Source organism: Drosophila erecta, unplaced genomic scaffold (genome assembly GCF_003286155.1).
Source record: "Drosophila erecta strain 14021-0224.00,06,07 unplaced genomic scaffold, DereRS2 tig00000126-arrow-pilon, whole genome shotgun sequence".
Taxonomy (NCBI): Eukaryota; Metazoa; Arthropoda; class Insecta; order Diptera; family Drosophilidae; genus Drosophila; species Drosophila erecta.
This window is the reverse complement of record NW_020825209.1, coordinates 511246-534332: the sequence shown is the minus strand read 5'-3', so window position 1 is coordinate 534332 and position 23087 is coordinate 511246. Positions and strand designations below refer to the sequence as shown.

General features: G+C 47.1%; 2 protein-coding genes across 9 annotated transcripts; both read left to right on the top strand.

Annotated features, from left to right (window-relative positions):
• The first annotated feature begins 1247 nt into the window (after positions 1-1247).
• On the top strand, positions 1248-10827 carry LOC6555623 (polyhomeotic-proximal chromatin protein). 6 transcript variants are annotated; one of them, XM_026981653.1, is made up of 6 exons: positions 1391-1917; positions 2156-2345; positions 5315-7050; positions 7110-7551; positions 7610-9402; positions 9466-10827. In XM_026981653.1, the coding sequence occupies exons 2-6, from the start codon at positions 2311-2313 to the stop codon at positions 10215-10217; spliced, it is 4758 nt and encodes a 1585-aa protein (XP_026837454.1). In that variant the 5' UTR covers positions 1391-1917; positions 2156-2310; the 3' UTR covers positions 10218-10827. The 6 variants fall into 6 exon arrangements, 5 of the variants coding, with proteins under 5 accessions (XP_026837458.1, XP_026837454.1, XP_026837457.1 ...); XM_026981657.1 differs by lacking the exon at positions 2156-2345 and having other exon boundaries at positions 1390-1559; XM_026981656.1 differs by lacking the exon at positions 2156-2345 and having other exon boundaries at positions 1392-1818.
• Positions 10828-14292: 3465 nt separating this feature from the next.
• On the top strand, positions 14293-22083 carry LOC26526087 (polyhomeotic-proximal chromatin protein). Of its 3 annotated transcripts, none has more exons than XM_026981803.1 (5): positions 14293-14729; positions 16160-17706; positions 17766-18207; positions 18266-20073; positions 20137-22083. In XM_026981803.1, the coding sequence occupies exons 2-5, from the start codon at positions 16647-16649 to the stop codon at positions 20886-20888; spliced, it is 4062 nt and encodes a 1353-aa protein (XP_026837604.1). In that variant the 5' UTR covers positions 14293-14729; positions 16160-16646; the 3' UTR covers positions 20889-22083. The 3 variants fall into 3 exon arrangements, with proteins under 3 accessions (XP_026837604.1, XP_026837603.1, XP_026837602.1); XM_026981802.1 differs by having other exon boundaries at positions 16157-17706; XM_026981801.1 differs by lacking the exon at positions 14293-14729 and adding an exon at positions 15891-15986 and having other exon boundaries at positions 16157-17706.
• Positions 22084-23087: the final 1004 nt, after the last annotated feature.

Here is a 23087-nt window from a genome sequence, read left to right as displayed (position 1 = left end):
CAACGGCGAAGGAGGAGGTCCGCAACTAATAGAAAAAAGCTCAGAAAAAAACGAGCATGCACACATATCAAATGAGAACAAACCAAGCAAAGCACAGAGCGAGAGAGAGCAAAAGCACTTAACAAGCATAAAAATAATATGGCGGCAGCAAAAAGAAAAGGAAACGAGACGAGACGAGCCAAGCTAACAAAAAGCTAATCGCAATGATGAACATTTGTGGGGCTCAACGACGTTGTTGTTGGAAGGGGTGGGAAGAGAGAAGACCGACAAGAGCCCAAAGCAAGTCACCCATACTACAAATGATGTATGCACACACACACAGGCTGACACAAAATGAAAAATGAAATGCCAAAGACAGGCACAGTGGGTCATGAGTGATGGAAATTTAAAGCTTTTATAAATGTAATAGTTAATTAATCAAATCAAAATTTAAGTGTATTTTATAAAATTATATTACAGCAAAAATTATAACAGCAAACATTATAACATTACAATTGTTACATATGTATGACAATTTTGGACAGCTATCAAATTAATCTGCTCTATTAAATTGAACCACTGTACTCATGGTTCTCAAACTGCAACTGTAATGCAATCCAATAATAGTGAATCGCTTACCACGGTTCATTGGGGTGGAGAGAATAAGCATTCGCTCTGCCTCTGCGCATACGCTACCCTCCCCTTCTCAACCGACACACCCGTCTGTTCCTGACAAGCACAACTAATAATAAAGTAAAGCCGATCCGATCCGATGCGAAAAAGAGGAAGGGAGAAAGGCGGTAGAGGTAGGCAGGTAGTGGTGGTGGTTGTGATGAAACGAAAAAAGAAGATGAAGTATAGCAACAACCGTAGTCGTGTCGGGTGGTAGACATTCGAGTGTACACACATAAAACTGGCTTCGTGGGTATTTATGTATGTACATACCTGGTACCCACAAAGTAAATGGGTATACTGGGTTCGTGGCTTAAACTGGAATTTGTGTTAGTTGCCAGCACCCATCAATATACTAATACATACTTGATAATGGTTTTTATTTTCAAAGTTCCGACCGAAATTAGCGGGGCTTGATTTATGGAAAATGGGTATTTGATAGTCGAGTCACTAGACCATTTTTTGTTTTCAGAAGCGGAAGGGGGCCCATAGTCGGGGTGGTTGAGTACGCACACACATGCCCGCCAGCTGTAGTCTCGATTCCTGTTTTTTTTATTCGTTTTGCTTTTGCTTTGTCAAACGAACTGCTGCCGTTTCATTCCAACCCCAAGCGAACGCACGGCATCCCGCTCGCACGCGCTATCTGGCCAGGGCCACTCCTAGTGGCGTCGCTCTCGCACCCATGCATTTCAGTATAGAGAAAAGTTATAAGTCGCAAAGGTATCTGAGAGGAGAGAAGCGGTTCCAGCTGCACACCAACGCACATTCAGCACACATGCGCTCATTTTGTTTCCGATCCGAGCGAAGAGTAGAGTTGTCGCTGCGGCGCGCGGTTCAGTTTGAAACTTAACTTGGCGGCGTGCGGTTCTTGCGCTCTGCTTTCTCTGCGTTCGTGTTGGTGAGGTGTCGTATGTGTCGCATACCGCATATCGCATGTGTATTGAACGGAGGAAAAAAAAAAACGCGCCGACGCGACACACACATTGGATACCCTTGTTTAATTTTTTTTCAAAAAGAGCTAACGGTGCTGTTGATTAGCGAGTGCAGATGTGCACATAAAAAGTGATGCCGCGCCACAGTGGAACCCCTTGCTGGCGAACCGTCGCTGGCGACGTAGGCAGTGCAGTTAAAACAAGTGCCTAGAGTTGTTGCTGTAGCTATTTTTATGTAAGATCGCGTGCACAGGTGCTTAGTCGTTACACTGAGAAAAAGAAAAGAGCCTGCAGCCAGCGGGGAGAAGTTGAAGTGGAGTGACTGTGAGTGGAGGTTGTACTAATTACTACTGCCCGTGCACGAAACACTCATTTACACGCAAGCACACACACACACACACAGACACGAGACACTGGGACTTTTGTCGGATTTTCGTATTCGTTTTTGTGCACTTTTGTTGTCTTGCGTTCCACGTTACATACATATATGTTTGTTGTTGCCTGTTGTATGTTTATATTTATTGCCTTCACATATGTGCGTGTTTGTTAATGTACAATATAATACGGTATAGCAAAAAGAGAATAAACTGAGGACCAAAAAGAAAGCGCCATGCCGACTAAAGCAACAACAACCACGATTGTCTCCGCAGCCGCCGCCGAAAACAAAACGCCTAAGCCGACGCATGCATACCTTTAATTTATTATAAATATTGTTTTATTTTGAATAATGGATCGTCGTGCATTGAAGTTTATGCAAAAAAGGTATTTTTTGTTTAGTTTCGTTTTATTTTATCACTTTGCTTTTGTACTGCCTGCACTTGTGCTTTTTGTTTATCATTCTGGGTTTAATCTACTCTTGAGCATTGGATATTGATTCTATATCTCTTCGTATTTCGATGACACGTTAATTATAATGCTTGTAAAAATGCAGCGAGTGGATATTCTGTGCTCTCTGTCATTAAAAAATGCGCTCGACTGGCGGGCCAAGAAAAGAAAATAAATTCATGAAACCCAAAACGAGTTTCCCCTCCGTCGCCCTCCGCCCCTCTCTCAACCAACCGACACACGCCCCCCGCTGTGCTGTGTTGTTGCATTTTTAACAACGAATTTCGCAATGCATGCCCGTGTTTGAATTTGTGTGTGTGTGCGTCGGCTGGTGGTGGTTGATTTCCCCGTCTCTCCGTGCAACCCTCCCTCTCGCACATCAAAGCAACATTAAGAAAACAAAAGTTCTATATCGAAAGGTATCAGTTTTTGATGTTGTTGCGGCAACCCTGGTTTTCTCTCATTTTGCTTCACTCTGCCGAAATAAACAAACCAGGGTTGTCAGTTGTGACGAATCTGAGAAAAAAGAAAGTGGATGTTTTTTTAATGCTTTCGTATGTGCTTTGGGTTTAACGAAGATTTAATATGATTGAGTTTTTTTTTTTATATTTCTTACCAAATGTGTTTTCAATGAACGCTATATTTTACTTAAAAACTTAAATTGTATGTGGGAAAGAAACCTTTTATAGTACGCAACAACCACGAAGTAAGTTGTTATCAGACAAGAGACAAATTTAAATAAATCAAAATTAGTTTCAAAGCACAATTGTTTTTGTAAATAAATAGAATAAAATAGTTGACAACTCTGTTTACACCTACGCTACACCGCACTCGCTCTTTGTTTGTGTGAGTGTGTGCGGGCTGCCTATAGCTTCATCTCGTTCACTCGCATTGTTTCATCTTCTTTGATTGCAGAACTCGTTTGTGTATCAATCAATAGGCTGTCAAGACCCCCCCACTCGCTCCCGCGCATTTTGCACGCCCGAATCCACTAGAGGTGATGTTTGATTTGAGCGCGACCTCTCCCCCGCACCCCTCGCAGTGTGTGTGTGCTTGTTGCCCCGCATTTTGATCATTCCTTTCCCACCGCTACTGCTTTCCCCCGTTGCAAGCAGACTGTTGTACGGTACACTCGAGCTCGAATATATGTACCCTACTCCATGGCGACTGGAAACCAGTCTTTTCTCTCTCAAGAGGTTTTTCACAGCGTGCGGCCGTGAGCTCAACTTACACACACTTGCACACGCGCACCCACCACCCAGTGGCGAGTAATCCACCCCTCTGGACCACCCACCCCTTATTCCCCTTTCTTTTACGGTTTACGGGGTAGCAGCGACATGAGGGTTGCCAAAATGCTTTTACCGGCTTTTATAACCCATTTCGCTCCTTTTTCTGTCTTCTTTGCACTCATGCTTTTTATGCTCTTGCTGTTTATGGGTCTGCCGGGCTTTGCGGGCGATGGAAAGGGGTGGGGATCAGGCTCTTTGGCCTGCTGGGCATCACAGCCGCGGTCAATGAAATAGGACCCTGACGACAGGCGTCTGCAGTTGGATCTCATTTATTAAATTAGTTGAATTATGTCACAGAACTGTTAAAATAGCTTCCTTGCGATTCAGGAAGTAATATTAGTTCACTTGCATATGAAACCCAATTATTTCTAGAAAAACTATCTTGACATGTCGAGTACTGTAATCCTATTAGCTTGAGCGCAACTGTGTGAAACACTAACCAACTCGTGTTGCTCCCAACTGTCAGCATTTTCAGCATTTCGATGGAAAGGTCCTTGAACTTCGCCTGCAATTCGCATCGGCTTTATTGCCCTTTTACAATAATATCGAACGGAGCCAGCTGCGTGGCTAAATTAGTTTTCCGGGTTGTTGTTGTCGAACGTGGAAAACGAGTGCGACGACGATGCTGCACATGGAAATTCGAAAACCCATAGATAAAGATCGATGTGAAATGCGATGGCTGTCAGCCTGCTCCTTTCTTTTCTTTCGTTGAATGCGAAAGTCCGTTTCGTAGTTTGCCAAATGTTCATTGTCGCTGAAAGGGGCGGGTTCGGAAAAGGTCCACAAAAAGAACGAACATTTTGGGATAAAGATAGGGATAGGGATCGGAATCGGAATCGGGATCTCTACCTAAAAGTAAACCAGGGTACGAAATTGTTAATTACAAAGTGAATATACATTGGACATATCTTCCGGCTTGACCTGGTGTTTTGATATTATTCCAAACTTAAGATGATCGTTATGATGGTCTGCATGCTGAAAACTTATTACTTTGGTGTCATATTTACTTTTCCCGCGTTTGTTTCTGCCAACGTCAAACGTCATATTTTCTGTTTACATTGTAAATATGATTATTAAATAAAAGCCATTCTGTTTGCTAGTTCCCGCATTTGTCTCACACTTTTTCGAATGACTGAACCCAGATTTTTTTTTATTTACTTAGTAGCCAGATTTGTTTAAACTAAAAAAGCGAATTTCACATTGTTCTGTTAGCTTCCCATGTTCATTAAATGTAATTTTTTAATGTTAAATTGAAGTGCCTTTTTTTAAAACATCCCGGCTAGTAGAAATGATAAAGTTATATGACTTAAATTTGGTATCTTTAAACTTACACTCAATCTTCCATAGATACGAGAATACTGACCATTTTATTGGTTCAATTCCCCTTTTCAGCTGTAGAGCTTGTTTTGCATGAGGAGGGTGGGGAGCAGGGGCGGCACGGGGATGCTGACAACGTGTTTGCATTGCCTTGCGATTGTTTGACGCTAGGACAAGAGAAGGCCATTAGGAACACTGTTTTTTCAGTTTGTTTGCGTGTGGTGTGGTCAAAAATGACATTGCTCTTCTTAGCTGAGCAAATGTTTACTGATCGCAAAACTTCTTTTCTTCGATCCCCAGAGCGGACACAGAAAGCGATACGAACACACCAGTGAGCACCACAGCATCCCAGGGGATTCTATCAGGAGGCACTCTTCCCCTAAAGGACAATTCCAACATCCGCGAGAAGCCGCTCCACCATAACTACAACCACAATAACAACAACAACAACTCACAGCACACACACTCGCACCAGCAGCAGCAACAACAGCAGGGAGGGAAGCAGCTCGAGCGGCCACTGAAGTGCCTGGAAACGCTCGCCCAGAAGGCGGGAATCACCTTCGACGAGAAATACGATGTGGGCAGCCCCCCGCATCCCGGCATTGCCCAGCAGCAGGCGACTTCAGGAACAGGAACAGGATCAGGATCAGGCTCAGTCACCCCCACAAGCCATCGGCACGGAACTCCGCCCACGGTCCGCAGGCAAACCCACACCCCAAACACTCCAAACAGGCCCAGTGCACCCAGCACACCCAACACTAATTGCAACTCCATTGCCCGCCACACCAGCCTCACGCTGGAGAAGGCGCAGAATCCCGGCCAGCAGGTGGCCACCACCACCACGGTGCCACTGCAGATATCCCCTGAGCAGCTGCAGCAGTTCTATGCGAGCAATCCATACGCTGCTATTCAGGTGAAGCAAGAGTTTCCCACGCACACGACCAGTAACAGTGGAACTGAGCTAAAGCATGCGACCAGCATTATGGAAGTTCAGCAGCAGTTGCAGCTGCAGCAGCAGCTGTCGGAAGCCAGTGGTGGAGCAGCAGCCTCGGCCGGCACCGGAGGAGCAGCTAGTCCAGCCAACTCGCAGCAAAGCCAGCAACAGCAGCACTCCACAGCCATCAGCACCATGTCGCCAATGCAACTGGCAGCGGCCACCGGAGGAGTTGGCGGGGATTGGACGCAGGGAAGGACGGTGCAGCTGATGCAACCATCCGCCAGCTTCCTGTACCCCCAAATGATTGTGTCAGGCAATCTGTTGCATCCAGGCGGCCTCGGTCAGCAGCCCATCCAGGTGATCACTGCCGGTAAGCCCTTCCAAGGCAATGGCACCCAGATGCTTACCACCACGACGCAAAACGCCAAGCAAATGATCGGTGGCCAAGCGGGATTCGCCGGCGGCAATTATGCCACTTGCATTCCCACAAACCACAACCAATCGCCCCAGACGGTGCTCTTCTCACCGATGAACGTCATTTCGCCACAGCAGCAGCAGAACCTGCTGCAGTCGATGGCTGCCGCAGCGCAGCAACAGCAACTCACCCAACAGCAGCAACAGTTTAACCAGCAGCAACAGCAGCAGCTTACCCAGCAGCAACAACAGCTTACAGCTGCTCTGGCCAAGGTGGGAGTGGATGCGCAGGGCAAGCTGGCCCAGAAAGTGGTTCAGAAGGTGACCACCACCAGTAGCGCAGTCCAGGCGGCGACGGGTCCTGGATCCACTGGGTCTACACAGACCCAGCAGGTGCAGCAGGTTCAGCAACAGCAGCAGCAGACCACCCAAACCACTCAGCAGTGCGTTCAGGTTTCGCAATCGACTTTACCAGTCGGTGTGGGAGCACAGTCTGTTCAGACTGCCCAACTCCTGAACGCTGGCCAAGCGCAACAAATGCAGATCCCCTGGTTCTTACAGAATGCGACAGGACTGCAGCCGTTCGGCCCCAACCAGATCATCCTGCGAAACCAGGCAGACGGGACCCAAGGCATGTTCATTCAACAGCAACCGGCGACACAGACTTTGCAGACCCAGCAAAACCGTAAGAATGTTGTCGCATATTCCTTCCGATAGATACTAAAGTTAACTATCTTCCCACAGAGATAATCCAGTGCAACGTGACGCAGACACCGGCTAAAGCACGCACCCAATTGGATGCACTAGCCCCCAAGCAGCAGCAGCAGGTTGGCACTACCAACCAGACGCAGCAGCAGCAACTAGCGGTGGCCACTGCCCAGTTGCAGCAACAACAGCAGCAACTCACTGCAGCAGCTCTGCAGCGGCCAGGAGCCCCGATAATGCCCCACAATGGAACTCAAGTGCGTCCGGCCAGTTCCGTATCCACGCAGACTGCACAGAACCAGAGCTTACTGAAGGCCAAAATGCGCAACAAGCAGCAGCCGGTGCGTCCCGCTTTATCCACACTGAAAACCGAAATCGGTCAGGTCGCGGGACAAAATAAGGTGGTAGGTCACCTGACCACCGTGCAGCAGCAGCAACAGGCGACGAATTTCCAGCAGGTGGTCAATGCGGCAGGCAACAAGTGAGTATTGTCTGTCTAAACAGACCTTGTCCCAGTACTTATTTTCGAATTTTTTCAGAATGGTTGTGATGAGAACAACGGGCACTCCCATCACCCTACAAAATGGACAGACCCTTCACGCAGCCACTACGGCAGGAGTGGACAAGCAGCAACAGCTACAACTGATTGAGAAACAGCAGTTACAACAGCAAATCCTACAGCAACAAATGTTGCAACAGCAGATTGCTGCCATTCAAATGCAGCAGCAACAGGCGGCTGTTCAGGCCCAGCAACAACAGCAGCAACAGGTCTCTCAGCAGCAGCAGGCTAACGCCCAGCAACAGCAAGCGGTGGCGCAACAACAACAGGCGGTGGCGCAGGCTCAGCAACAGCAAAGGGAGCAGCAGCAGCAAGTTGCGCAAGCTCAGGCGCAGCATCAACAGGCGCTCGCTAATGCCACTCAGCAAATCCTTCAGGTGGCGCCAAATCAGTTCATCACGTCCCATCAGCAACAGCAGCAGCAGCAACTTCACAACCAACTGATACAGCAGCAACTGCAGCAACAGGCGCAGGCACAGGTTCAAGCCCAAGTGCAGGCTCAAGCGCAACAGCAACAACAGCAGCGAGAGCAGCAACAGAATATTATCCAGCAGATTGTAGTGCAGCAGTCGGCTGGAGCGACTTCTCAACAGCAGCAGCAGCAACAGCACCACCAATCCGGGCAACTGCAGCTAAGCAGCGTGCCCTTCTCAGTTTCTTCGACAACGACGCCAGCCGGAATAGCTACCTCTAGTGCCCTGCAGGCAGCTCTCTCGGCCTCTAGCGCCATCTTTCAGACAGCTAAGCCGAGTGCTTGCAGTTCGTCCTCCCCTACAAGCAGCGTGGTCACAATTACTAACCAGACCAGCACTCCTTTGGTCACCAGCAGTACGGTGGCCAGTCTGCAGCAGGCACAGGCTCAGTCGCAAGCTGCTCAGGTCCAGCAACATCAGCAGCTAATCAGCGCCACAATCGCTGGAGGAACTCAACAGCAGCCACAGGGACCACCTTCACTTACACCCACCACAAATCCCATTCTGGCCATGACCTCGATGATGAATGCCACTGTGGGTCACATATCTACTGCTCCGCCCGTAACTGTTTCTGTGACCAGCACCGCTGTCACTCCGTCGTCGGGTCAGCTGGTCCTCCTGAGCACGGCTAGTAGCAGTGGAGGAGGTAGCACACCAGCCACTCCTACAAAGGAGACCCCTTCGAAAGGGCTCACTGCGACCCTTGTGCCCATTGCTTCGCCCAAGACGCCTGTATCAGGGAAAGACACCTGCACTACCCCCAAATCCGCCACCCCTGCCACTGTGAGCGCATCCGTGGAAGCCAGTAGTTCCACAAGTGAAGCCCTGTCCAACGGAGAAGCATCGGATAGGTCTTCCACGCCTTCAAAGGGCGCTACCACTCCCACCAGTAAGCAAAGCAATGCAGTGCAGCCACCGAGTAGCACTACTCCCAATGCCAGTGGGAAAGAAGAGCCCAAATTGGCAACCTCTGGCAGTTTAACGTCCGCAACATCAACTTCTACCACGACGACGATCACCAATGGCATTGGAGTAGCCAGAACGACAGCCAGCACCTCTGCTGGCTCAACCGCTACCACAACCACCACCAGTTCTGGTACCTTTACCACAAGTTGTACCAGCACAACCACTACCACCACGTCGAGCATCAGTAATGGATCGAAGGATCTCCCCAAGGCGATGATTAAGCCGAACGTCCTAACTCACGTCATCGATGGCTTTATCATCCAGGAGGCCAACGAACCATTTCCCGTCACTAGACAGCGATATGCAGACAAAGACGTCAGCGATGAGCCGCCAAGTGAGTATAAACTACTAGTACCAATTCATAATCGCAATCTTATTGTATCTTTCCTTTCCGCAGAGAAAAAGGCAACCATGCAGGAGGACATCAAGCTGAGTGGAATAGCATCATCTCCAGGCTCGGACATGGTTGCTTGCGAGCAGTGTGGAAAGTTGGAGCACAAAGCAAAACTCAAACGGAAGCGCTACTGCTCGCCGGGATGCTCCAGGCAGGCAAAGAACGGCATCGGAGGAGGTGGAGCAGGAGAGACAAACGGCCTGGGGACAGGCGGTATAGTTGGGGTGGACGCCATGGCATTGGTGGACAAACTGGACGAAGCCATGGCTGAGGAGAAGATGCAGACGGAGGCCACCCCGAAGCTTTCAGAATCGTTTTCTATTTTGGGAGCCTCAACAGAAGTGCCTCCAAAGTCACTGCCAGTCCAAGCGGCTATTTCGGCGTCTTCGCCTCTTGCATTGCCCCTAGGATCACCATTGCAAGTTGCACTTCCAACTCTTGCACCGCTGTCTGTAGTCACTTCCGGCGCGGCGCCCAAGTCTTCGGAAGTGAATGGAACGGATCGTCCGCCAATCAGCAGTTGGAGTGTAGACGATGTTAGCAACTTTATCCGAGAACTGCCTGGTTGTCAGGACTACGTTGACGACTTTATACAGCAGGAGATCGACGGCCAAGCGCTGCTACTGCTCAAGGAGAACCATTTGGTGAACGCTATGGGCATGAAGCTGGGTCCAGCCCTCAAAATTGTGGCGAAGGTGGAGTCCATTAAAGAGGTTCCTCAACCAGGCGAGGCCAAGGATCCAGGAGCGCAGTAGGGCAGCTAGAGCACGAGAAGCCACAAAAGATGATCTCCTAACCGAGCAGTGGACCTGGTTCAACCAAGTCTGTCGTGCCGGGTGATTCTGATTCAATCGGGCAGGCGAAAAGGACGCGAATCCATTTGCAGAATAATATTAGCACCAGGCCAGAAAGTCTTAAACCCATTAACTTTGTACATACTCCCAAATTCACTCATAAGCATAAGCATATTCATTTAGCAGTTACACTAACCAAAAGTCAAAAAATGAATGGAATTACTTAAACTAAGGATAAGCTATGAACTAATTGAGTTGCCAGCCAAGTAAATCAATAAAGTAAATTTTATAAATAAGCATAAGTTTATAGAGTAAGTAGCAATTAATAACTCCCAACGTCATGGATAGTTTGTACAAGTATTTTAATCTTAGGAATCAAATTTAGCACTACGATTGTTCTTACTACAAAATATTTTAAGCTTACGAATAACAATTGATATCTAAATGTGAATTTGAACTTTTTACTAAATAATTTTTGAATGCCTAGACTTAAGCCTTTTTTTTCAACAATTTTTTTTTTTTGCTATTGCTGAAGAAATTAAAATGGCACTGAATAGTGTTTAATAAATGTAAAAAAAAAGACTTTTCTGCGTTTTTTGGGACTCATTTTTAATACTCGACAAATTACTAGAAGCACTTAAAGGATAAAATGCGATTTATGATATACATAGTTACTTAAATTTCGACCACTGGAATTAAAATAAGGTCCGAAATATATAGCATTACCAAATGTTAGCTGGAATTACTTCTGAAAATTTTTGGGACCTACGATATTAAAATGAAATATAAATGATAACATACATATGAAAATACAACAAGCTATGGGAGTGCAAAATATAAATAGGTAGTTACATTTAGCGAAGTCTTCATTTTATTTTTCGCAGCTTAGCAGGTAGGATCGCCTTAATTTCACTGTGCGAAAAATGATTCTACTTACAAATTGAGCTGCGTTCAACGCAAAACTGTTATACCACAATTTCACCACCCGGCTAAGCCACGCCCACGAGCACATCAATGTCACAGAGAGAGAGAGAGAGATAACGATAGACTGAGCCATATAGCTGTCCCTGTCTTCCAGCGGGCACTCCCTTAGCCAAAAATCAAGAATCGAGTCCATTTTTCCCGTCGGCATTTTGTTATTGGCTAAACAGCGACGCCGGCCGAGGCAGAGCGTCGACTTCGCGCTTAGATCGGTGGTCACACCTATGAATAGTCGTTGTTGTTGTTGTCGTCGTCGTGGCAAGCAGCAAATCAAAATGGAGAACGTTAATTCCGCTGCACATACATACATATGTACATATGTATGTAGGTAGGTATTTACAAGTATGGGTATTTATATCTATGATATTCTTTCACCGATTACTGTCTAAATAGTATCTTATGCGAATCGTATTGGTAAAGTTACGTGATTCGTACCTCAGATATAAATCATAAAAATCTATTCAAGTTTCAGACTGTTTAACTTTAATAAACAAACTTAGTGCAGCTAAGTAAATAATTACCAAACAGATCTGTATAAAAACATTGTGTCGACTTGTATGCCAAGTCAATTATGGGTATCAAAACTTGATGTTAAGGGAGAAATATTAGCAATAATGATCGATCGAATGCAATCTCCTTTCTGACTTTCTCCTTCGCAAACCCTATAATGGAGCTTGGGCTTAAGCTCAATCACCTTTCTCCTCATAATCCAGAAATTTAATCCTGCTTTTATTTTTGCCCCTCACACGGGATGCTTAAAGAAATTTATTTTAAGAAATACCCAAATTAAAGGCCATTTAGATGTACGAAAGTACAATTAAATGAATGCACGTTTGTCTATTTATATTTACTTAAAATTTTAAATAAATCTTAAAGTTATTTTGGAACTTTTTCCATCCCTACCTACGGCTAACAATAATTAAAAAAATGACATTGAAAATGTATTATTTATTGAAATTATAAGTTTAACGGAACAACTTTAGTGTGACGTGTATATAAAGAAAAGGCCCATAATTTGTGTTTATCATCTAAATCCAAATATTTGTGCACTTAAAAGTATTTATAAAGATTTGGGGGGGACCCACAAATATACAAAACTCTATCATTTATTCAGGTGATCCAACCATATCGCTGGACCAACCAACCAACCATATCCAAAGATTCTTCATATTATGACGCTTTTTTTTTTGCATTGGATTTTTTATTAACCTGATAGGCAATTTACATATCTACAAACTAGTTGCACGGCAGAAAAGTGCACTCTTCGTGTTAGAGATCCCGTAGTGGATCCATTTTCACCGTCAGTCACGCCTTGCGGCTAAAAATCCCTACAGTAGCTGCATTCCTGACAACTTTGCAGAGACTTACAATGTTGTAAATATCTACATGTATGTACATATGTATGATCAAGATTATGCATTTATGCAGATACTAATTACGTCAAGGTTTCAACATTTTTAAAAATGGTGTAGGTAATTCTGACATTTGCCAGCAACAACAACCACACAAGTACAACAACTGGTTCGTTTATGTTTTCATTTCAGCAAGGGTGTGAGCGAGAGGGATGAACGACCGCGTCAACAAGCCAGAACGAGAGGCAATGTGAGAAAAGCACGCGCAGCAATTTGCGCTCATTAAGCATTTGTCATTTTTACGAAATGCAAATATCAGCTCTCTCGCTCACGCTCCATGCGCCCCAAACACAACGCGCAATAAGTTGGAGGCAATTAATGAATGGCAAAAAGAAGAGCGCATGCTCGGCTTCTTGTACAGTTGAGCGTGCGAGGAAGAGGCAAAAGAGGGAAACAACGGCGAAGGAGGAGGTCCGCAACTAATAGAAAAAAGCTCAGAAAAAACGAGCATACACACACATCAAATGAGAACAAACCAAGCAAAGCACAAAGCGAGAGAGAGAGAGAGCAAAAGCATAAAAATAATATGGCGGCAGCAAAAAGAAACGAAAACGATACGAGCCGAGCAAAAAAAAAGCAACCATAATCGGAATGATAAACATTCGTTCGTCTCAGCGACGTTGTTGTTGGAAGGGGTGGGAAGAGAGAAAAGAAGCCGACAAGAGCCCAAAGTAACGCACCCATACTACAAATAATGTATGCACACACACACGGGCTGGCACAAAATGAAAAATGAAATGCCAAAGACAGGCACAGTGGGTCATGAGTGATAGAGTTGTGAAACATTTTGCAATCGTAGGTATTCATTCTTAAAGAAATTAATATTAAAGTGTAACTCCAGATCTAGTATTTATATTCTTTATAATGTTATTATACCTTTACGTTTTCGTTTTACTTCCATAACCAAAGTCAAAAATTATATAAATACACAGATATACAGTGCTTAAAAGTTAGTTTAATGTTGCTGTTCTATAAAATTTCTCCAGTGTGCCTTTGGTTCTCAAAGTGGAACAATAACGCACTCCCATAACAATGGATCGCTTGCCACTGTTCGAACATATTGCTCTGACTCTGCGCATACTCTACCCCTTACCTTCCCTTCTCTTCCTCTTCCATCGACAGTTTCCGACAAGCACAACCAATAATAAAGTAAAGCCGATCCCAAGCCCAAGCGATAAAGAGGAAGGGAGAAAGGCGCTAGAGGTTGCCAGGTAGTGGTGGTTGTGACGGAACGAAAAAAAGAAGATGAAGTATAGCAACAATCGAAGTCGAGTCGGACGGTAGACATTCGAGTGTACAGACACAGAAAACTAGATTTGGTCCCGGGTATTTTGTTCTTGTTTTCAGCAGCGGAAGGGGGCCCATAGTCGGGGTGGTTGAGCACGCACACACATGCCCGCCAGCTGTAGTCTCGATTCCTGTTTTTTTTTATTCGTTTTGCTTTTGCTTTGTCAGACGAACTGCTGCCGTTTCATTCCAACCCCATGCGAACGCACGGCATCCCGCTCGCACGCGCTATCTGGCTAGGGCCACTCCTAGTGGCATCGCACTCGCACTCGCACCCGTGCATTTCAGTATAGAGAAAAGTTATAAGTCGCAAAGGTATCTGAGAGGAGAGAAGCGGTTCCAGCTGCACTCCAACACACATTCAGCAAAAACACATGCGCTCATTTTGTTTCCGATCCGAGCGAAGAGTAGAGTTGTCGCTGCGGCGCGCGGTTCAGTTTGAAACTTAACTTGGCGGCGTGCGGTTCTTGCGCTCTGCTCTCTCTGCGTTCGTGTTGGTGTGGGTCGTATGTGTCGCATACCGCATATCGCATGTGTATTGAACGACGGAAAAAAAAACGCGCCGACGCGACGCACACACACCCTACCACAGTTTCGTCGTATTTATTTATTTATTTATTTTTGACGACATTGCGACTCGGTGCTGACTATTAGTGATTAGTGAATAGAATAAAATCAATTAATTCTGTGCGGCGTCTAGAGTTGTCGTCGTTGCGTCGTTTTTATTGTTAGATCGCATGCTCAGGTGTCTCCAAATATACAATTTACCCGAGGAATAGCAAAAATGAAAACGGTAAAACATAATTTTTTTTCTGACTGAGACGCCGTCGTCGGCGCATGCTCTTTGCCTGTTGTTTTCCCCGCATTGTTGTCATTGCTCCCTCTTCCTCTTCGTTTTCCTCCTTCTCCTCTTCCTCTGTTTCTTCCTCTTGCAACTCAATTTTCGGCCGAGGGAAAAATCAAATAATGATGGCTTTGGCATTGTTGTAAGCCGCCAGTCGCCACTCACACACATTAAAGTACACGCACACACAAAAACACAAACACACCGTGGCGCGGTAGAAAGAAACCAGTCTTTTCGGTTGCAAGTTGAAGATGCTGCTGTGCCTAGTTCGATTATGATTCCGCATCCAAATCCGTTCCGCTCTCAGCCTGCCGATGGAAATGGAAGCCGATATCCACCCCCGATACGCACCAAATGTAACAGCAACTCCCAACCATTACCATTATTGGTGGCGCCGGTGGCTCCTCTTGTTCCTGTGAACTGAGCTGCGACCATATCTTACTCCTGGACAACTGGGGAGAGTATTTCGGGCTCCCAGCTCAGGTCTTTGGACCTCTCACTTTGGATATCACTATCATGGCTTAGAACCATTGCTCAAGGGCCATCCGTAAATAATAGTGGTCTCCCTTACACCCACTCGAACTTCCTCTCTGCGGGGACGGATGGGAGTAGGAGGAGGTGAATAGGCAGCAGAGAGCAAGGCTACTATAAATATATGTTTCGGGCACAGGCAACTCTGACAAGTGACCTCCTTTAAGCATTGGTGTGCATGCACATATGCAAAACATTGCACTTTTAGTGGGTCACGAACCATCATCAAATTAAAATATTTATATACCTCTTCTGTAATAAAAGTACTAACTACACGGTGGTGCTAGTGTTTTGCAAAGTTAGCAGCAATCATTTGTGATTTCCCTTATAATTTCCTTTATGATATGTTGCTGTCTAAGACTACCACGTCTCACTTAAACAGTATCCACTGTAAGTTACCTCGTGAGTGAATGATCACCCAAAACAAAGTGTATCTCGTTCCGTCTCACATTTTCGTCTCGACTTTGTTTTCGTTTTCGTTTTCTTTGCCGTTTTTGGACTCAGAGTGCATTATTATACGATCCCGTCTTTGTCTTTCTCAATGATAGTGTGTCCCTGTCGCACCTCCTTCTCTCTTTTCCTGTTCTTCGTCCCCCATTTCCTTTGGAGAGCAAGAGAGAGAGAGAGATACGTCTTTGGCGGGAGTAACATGCAATCGCAGTTTGTTGTTCTGTGGTTTGTTCGTCAAGCGCTAAGAGAATATGAATCAGAATATAAATACAAATTTAAGCATGAATATGAAGCATGCCCCACTCATTCGGAGCCGCCCCAAGTGTGTCCGTGTTTGTTTGTGCTCATGCGCGATTTACTGATCGCCTGTGTGCGCTTCTTATTTCTCTTTTCAGCAGTGTGGACACAGAAAGTGAATCAGCAAGAACCATACGCACACCATCACCTTCACCTGAACACACCACATCTGTAAAGGGCAACTCCACCACTCGCGTGGACCCCCAGCGGCCACTAAGGTGCCTGGAAACACTCGCCCAGAAGGCTGGCATCAACTTTGACGAGGACTTTGCCAAGAGTCCATCCCAATCGCCCAGCTCCAAGACAGCACGTGGATCAGCCGGAACGCCATCAATCAGACGGCGCCACCCACTACTGCCGCTCAGCTGCAGATCGCCAAGCACACCCGAATCGAAGACAACCGGCCGCAAACTGGAGAAGTCACAGAGTCCAGCCCAACAGGTGGCGGCCGCCACCAATGTGCCGCTCCAGATCTCCCCCGAGCAGCTGCAGCAGTTATATGCAAACCATCCCTACGCCATTCAGGTGAAGCAAGAGTTTTCCACGACCGGTAACAGTGGAACTGAGCTAAAGCATGCGACCAGCATTATGGAAGTTCAGCAGCAGTTGCAGCTGCAGCAGCAGCTGTCGGAAGCCAGTGGTGGAGCAGCAGCCTCGGCCGGCACCGGAGGAGCAGCTAGTCCAGCCAACTCGCAGCAAAGCCAGCAACAGCAGCACTCCACAGCCATCAGCACCATGTCGCCAATGCAACTGGCAGCGGCCACCGGAGGAGTTGGCGGGGATTGGACGCAGGGAAGGACGGTGCAGCTGATGCAACCATCCGCCAGCTTCCTGTACCCCCAAATGATTGTGTCAGGCAATCTGTTGCATCCAGGCGGCCTCGGTCAGCAGCCCATCCAGGTGATCACTGCCGGCAAGCCCTTCCAAGGCAACGGCACCCAGATGCTTACCACCACGACGCAAAACGCCAAGCAAATGATCGGAGGCCAAGCGGGATTCGCCGGCGGAAATTACGCCACATGTATTCCTTCCAACCACAATCAGTCGCCTCAGACGGTGCTCATCTCTCCGGTGAATGTCATCTCCCACTCGCCACAGCAGCAGCAGAACCTGCTGCAGTCGATGGCTGCCGCAGCGCAGCAACAGCAACTCACCCAACAGCAGCAACAGTTTAACCAGCAGCAACAGCAGCAGCTTACCCAGCAGCAACAACAGCTTACAGCTGCTCTGGCCAAGGTGGGAGTGGATGCGCAGGGCAAGCTGGCCCAGAAAGTGGTTCAGAAGGTGACCACCACCAGTAGCGCAGTCCAGGCGGCGACGGGTCCTGGATCCACTGGGTCTACACAGACCCAGCAGGTGCAGCAGGTTCAGCAACAGCAGCAGCAGACCACCCAAACCACTCAGCAGTGCGTTCAGGTTTCGCAATCGACTTTACCAGTCGGTGTGGGAGCACAGTCTGTTCAGACTGCCCAACTCCTGAACGCTGGCCAAGCGCAACAAATGCAGATCCCCTGGTTCTTACAGAATGCGACAGGACTGCAGCCGTTCGGCCCCAACCAGATCATCCTGCGAAACCAGGCAGACGGGACCCAAGGCATGTTCATTCAACAGCAACCGGCGACACAGACTTTGCAGACCCAGCAAAACCGTAAGAATGTTGTCGCATATTCCTTCCGATAGATACTAAAGTTAACTATCTTCCCACAGAGATAATCCAGTGCAACGTGACGCAGACACCGGCTAAAGCACGCACCCAATTGGATGCACTAGCCCCCAAGCAGCAGCAGCAGGTTGGCACTACCAACCAGACGCAGCAGCAGCAACTAGCGGTGGCCACTGCCCAGTTGCAGCAACAACAGCAGCAACTCACTGCAGCAGCTCTGCAGCGGCCAGGAGCCCCGATAATGCCCCACAATGGAACTCAAGTGCGTCCGGCCAGTTCCGTATCCACGCAGACTGCACAGAACCAGAGCTTACTGAAGGCCAAAATGCGCAACAAGCAGCAGCCGGTGCGTCCCGCTTTATCCACACTGAAAACCGAAATCGGTCAGGTCGCGGGACAAAATAAGGTGGTAGGTCACCTGACCACCGTGCAGCAGCAGCAACAGGCGACGAATCTCCAGCAGGTGGTCAATGCGGCAGGCAACAAGTGAGTATTGTCTGTCTAAACAGACCTTGTCCCAGTACTTATTTTCGAATTTTTTCAGAATGGTTGTGATGAGCACAACGGGCACGCCGATCACCCTACAGAATGGACAGACCCTTCATGCAGCCACTACGGCAGGAGTGGACAAGCAGCAACAGTTACAACTGATTGAGAAACAGCAACAACAAATCCTACAGCAACATATGTATCAACAGCAGATTGCTGCCATTCAAATGCAGCACCAACAGGCGGCTGTTCAGGCCCAGCAACAACAGCAGCAACAGGTTTCTCAGCAGCAGCAGGCTAACGCACAGCAACAGCAAGCGGTGGCGCAACAACAACAGGCGGTGGCGCAGGCTCAGCAACAGCAAAGGGAGCAGCAGCAGCAAGTTGCCCAAGCTCAGGCGCAGCATCAACAGGCGCTCGCTAATGCCACTCAGCAAATCCTTCAGGTGGCGCCAAATCAGTTCATCACGTCCCATCAGCAACAGCAGCAGCAGCAACTTCACAACCAACTGATACAGCAGCAACTGCAGCAACAGGCGCAGGCACAGGTTCAAGCCCAAGTGCAGGCTCAAGCGCAACAGCAACAACAGCAGCGAGAGCAGCAACAGAATATTATCCAGCAGATTGTAGTGCAGCAATCGGCTGGAGCGACAGCCCAACAACAGCAGCAGCAACCGCAGCAGCAGTCCGGTCAGTTGCAGCTTAGCAGCGTGCCCTTTTCGGTTTCATCATCGATGACGGCGGACGATATTGCCGGAATAACATCCAGTGCCCTTCAGGAAGCTCTCTCGGCCTCTGGCGGCATCTTTCAGACTACCAAGCCGGGTACTTGCAGTTCCTCTTCCCTACCCACAAGCAGTGTGGTCACAATTACCAGCCAGAGAACAACTCCTCTGGTCACCAGCAGTACGGTGGCCAGTATGCAGCAAGCTCAGGGGCAAGGTACCCAGATCCACCAACATCAGCAGCTAATCAGTGCCACAATTGCCGGAGCGTCTCAACAGCAGCAGCAGCAACTGGGGCTACCTTCACTAACACCCACCACACCCTCACCTACAACAAATCCCTTACTGGCCATGACCTCGATGATGAATGCCACAGTGGGTCACCTATCTACTGCTCCGCCTGTGAGTGTTTCTAGCACCGCTGTCACTCCAGCACTGGGACAGCTGGTCACACTAAGCAGTGCAAGTAGCGGTGGAGGAGGAGGAGGCTTTCCAACGACGCCCAGCAAGGAGACACCTTCGAAAGGACCCACCGCGACCCTGGTGCCCATTGGTTCGCCCAAGACGCCTGTATCAGGGAAGGACACCTGCACTACCCCCAAATCCTCCACTCCTGCCACTGTGAGCGCATCCGTGGAAGCCAGTAGTTCCACAAGTGAAGCCCTGACCAACGGAGATGCCTCGGATAGGTCTTCCACGCCTTCACAGGGCGCCACCACTCCCACGAGCAAGCAAAACAATGCAGTGCAGCCACCGAGTAGCACTACTCCCAGTGCCAGTGGGAAAGAAGAGCCCAAATTGGCAACCTCCAACAGTTTAACGTCCGCTACATCAACTGCTACCACGAAGACGATCACCAATGGGATTGGAGTACCCAGAACGACAACCAGCACCTCTGCTGGCTCAACCGCTACCACAACCACCACCAGTTCTGGTACCTTTACCACAAGTTGTACCAGCACGACCACTACCACCACGTCGAGCATCAGTAATGGATCGAAGGATCTCCCCAAGGCGATGATTAAGCCGAACGTCCTAACTCACGTCATCGATGGCTTTATCATCCAGGAGGCCAACGAACCATTTCCCGTCACTAGACAGCGATATGCAGACAAAGACGTCAGCGATGAGCCGCCAAGTGAGTATAAACTACTAGTACCAATTCATAATCGCAATCTTATTGTATCTTTCCTTCCCGCAGAGAAAAAGGCAACCTTGCAGGAGGACATCAAGCTGAGTGGAATAGCATCATCTCCAGGCTCGGACATGGTTGCTTGCGAGCAGTGTGGAAAGTTGGAGCACAAAGCTAAACTCAAACGGAAGCGCTACTGCTCGCCGGGATGCTCCAGGCAGGCAAAGAACGGCATCGGAGGAGGTGGAGCAGGAGAGACCAACGGCCTGGGGACAGGCGGTATAGTTGGGGTGGACGCCATGGCATTGGTGGATAGACTGGATGAAGCTATGGCCGAGGAAAAAATGCAGACAGAATCATTTCAGACAATATCCGAGGCTTTGCCAATTCAAGCGGCTACACCGGAGATTCCACCGATTTCAATGCCAGTGCTAGCGGCTATGTCGACATCTTCCCCACTTTCGTTGCCCCTGACATTACCCTTGCCGATTGCAATAGCTCCTCCTGTGCCACTGCCAGTGATATCAGCTGGAGTGGTTACGCCGGTTTTACCATTACCATCCTCCAATGTAAATGGAACCGATCGCCCTCCCATCAGCAGTTGGAGTGTGGAAGAAGTTAGCAATTTCATTCGAGAACTGCCTGGTTGTCAGGACTACGTGGACGACTTTATACAGCAGGAGATCGACGGTCAAGCGCTGCTGCTGCTCAAGGAGAACCATTTGGTAAACGCAATGGGCATGAAGCTGGGTCCCGCACTAAAGATTGTGGCCAAGGTGGAGTCCATTAAGGAGGTCCCGCCAGGCGATGTAAAGGATTAGAAACTTGCAACTAAAGTGAAGGTTGCAAAATGACATTTTCTTTAGTTTCCCGCGTTTGACCTAAATGTAACAACATTTACTTCGTGAGCGAATGATCACCCAGAACACAGTGTATCACGTTCCGACTCACCACTTCTCACAGCACGTACACCGCAATCATCAGCTGCATCCACCGAACCTTTAAAGGCAACGCCCCAGCGAGCACTCCGATGCCTGAAATCACTGACCCTGGTGCAAGGTCCATCCAATCCAGAATCACCAACTATAAGACTATGTGCGAGTAATTCCTACGCCAATTAGGTGGTAAAGTAGTTCTTCACGCACATGACAAAGGCAAGGGATCTGGCTCTCGGTCGGTGCCGGAGCAGCAGCTAGATAAACACCCCGCCCAGACCAAAATATTGTGGCCAGGATAGAGTCAAAAAAAGAGATTGTCGTCTTTGGGAGACGAAAAGGATACGGCGGTTAAAGGAACGCCGCCGCCACCGTCGATGGATCCAGGACGCACAGGCACTCTTCAGCACTCTGCCGGAGTCTGAAGATAAGAGCGGACATCATCCTGTGCTTCGATTTAACCACGCTCATCTGCCACGACCTTTGCGTGGAGGGGGGACCTACCTGTGGACCGGGTCCAACCAGGTCTGCCGCCCAAGCTGAATTTGATTCACTTGAAGCGGACTTTTGAACCTTTTGTACGTAATCTAAACTTAGCAAGAGGGGTGATCTCGTAGCTCAAATGACAGGCCGCCACATGTATGATAAAGCATAGACTGCCATCCCAGTCATCAATTCATCAATTTGTATAGAACTTCACGATTACTCCTAAGCCCTAACGTATTTATTTAAACGTTGTTAATCATTTCACAACACCCTATGCGAAGAACATGAAAAAATCATCTGAACTAGAAGTAAGCTGGGATTATATTTACGTAGTTAGTACTAAAACTTAAGCCTGAAGTAATTCCTAAGTGAAACTGAATTGAATACGACAACTAAACTTTTAATTTATTGATAAACTTGACGTATGCAGAATTTTTGCCTTTTTGAGGCAAGGTTCCGAGAACGCAGTCGAACTTTTATAGATCGAATTCAGTGGTCCGAGTTTAATTTTTTTATTTTTACAAAACCTTTTTTTTCCTACTGCTGAAGTAAATAAAACTGTCGCTGTAAAGTGATTAATGAAAGTGAATTTAAAGTACAGATCGAGTTTTATTGGTTCGAGGGATTACAAAACTGTCCATTTCGTAAACTTGCCAATGTCGATAATTTTATCCATTTTATCACTCATATTAAACACATGGTAATTTTCCGAAAGATTATTTGAAATATGGTTTATTCAATAATATATATTTTTCTTTCAAATATGCAGACACATAAAAATGTAGAATATATCTTCAATATTGTTATCGGTATAATGTTTCGAACAGCTATGCATCTTAAGGTTTCAATTTAATTTCATAATAATATTTTGTGGCTGTGTTTAATTTTTATGTTTGTTACGTTTAGTTAGCGTTTGCAGAGTCAGATTGATTTACATATAGATTTGCTTCAACATTACAACGACTTTGGTTTTGTCTACAATATATTTTTGGTGTTGCCTTTTGTCTCGATTTCTCGATTTCGCGATCGTTTTGTTGCGTTTCATTAATTTGTTTATCTTACGATCTAGAGCTACGAAAACTTTGTTTGTTGCGTCTACCGCGTTTCGTCGTGGGCTCGATTACCTTTTGTTTTGGATTGTTATCTATAGTTGCAATCAAATCGTCATCGTTTAACAATATTCGCAGTATTCTACACAGATGTCTAATGCTCGTAGGTCGATTAATATTTTATTTGATGCCAAGAGAAGTATCTCCTAGCTGCTTCTTGTATACAGATACATATACGTTTGCGCCTCGTCGTCGTTTTTTTTCCGACTCAATGAAAATGCTACCGAGTAGTACCGCGCTGTATTTCGCCTCTAAATATATATTATTCATACTCCATATAGTATATGGTAGTTTAACACTTGTATTTTGCAATTGGCAACATTTGAACAAAGAAAACGTCGTCTCTATTTGGTTTTAATTCTTGCAACATCGAAACCGCACCGAGGTTTCACTAAAAATCGAACAACTTCTTCTCATCGGATTATGAACACGGGTTGTGAGGTTGGATCGCGTGGTTAGCTTATAGACGTACGTGGAGGAGGGGAGGGGA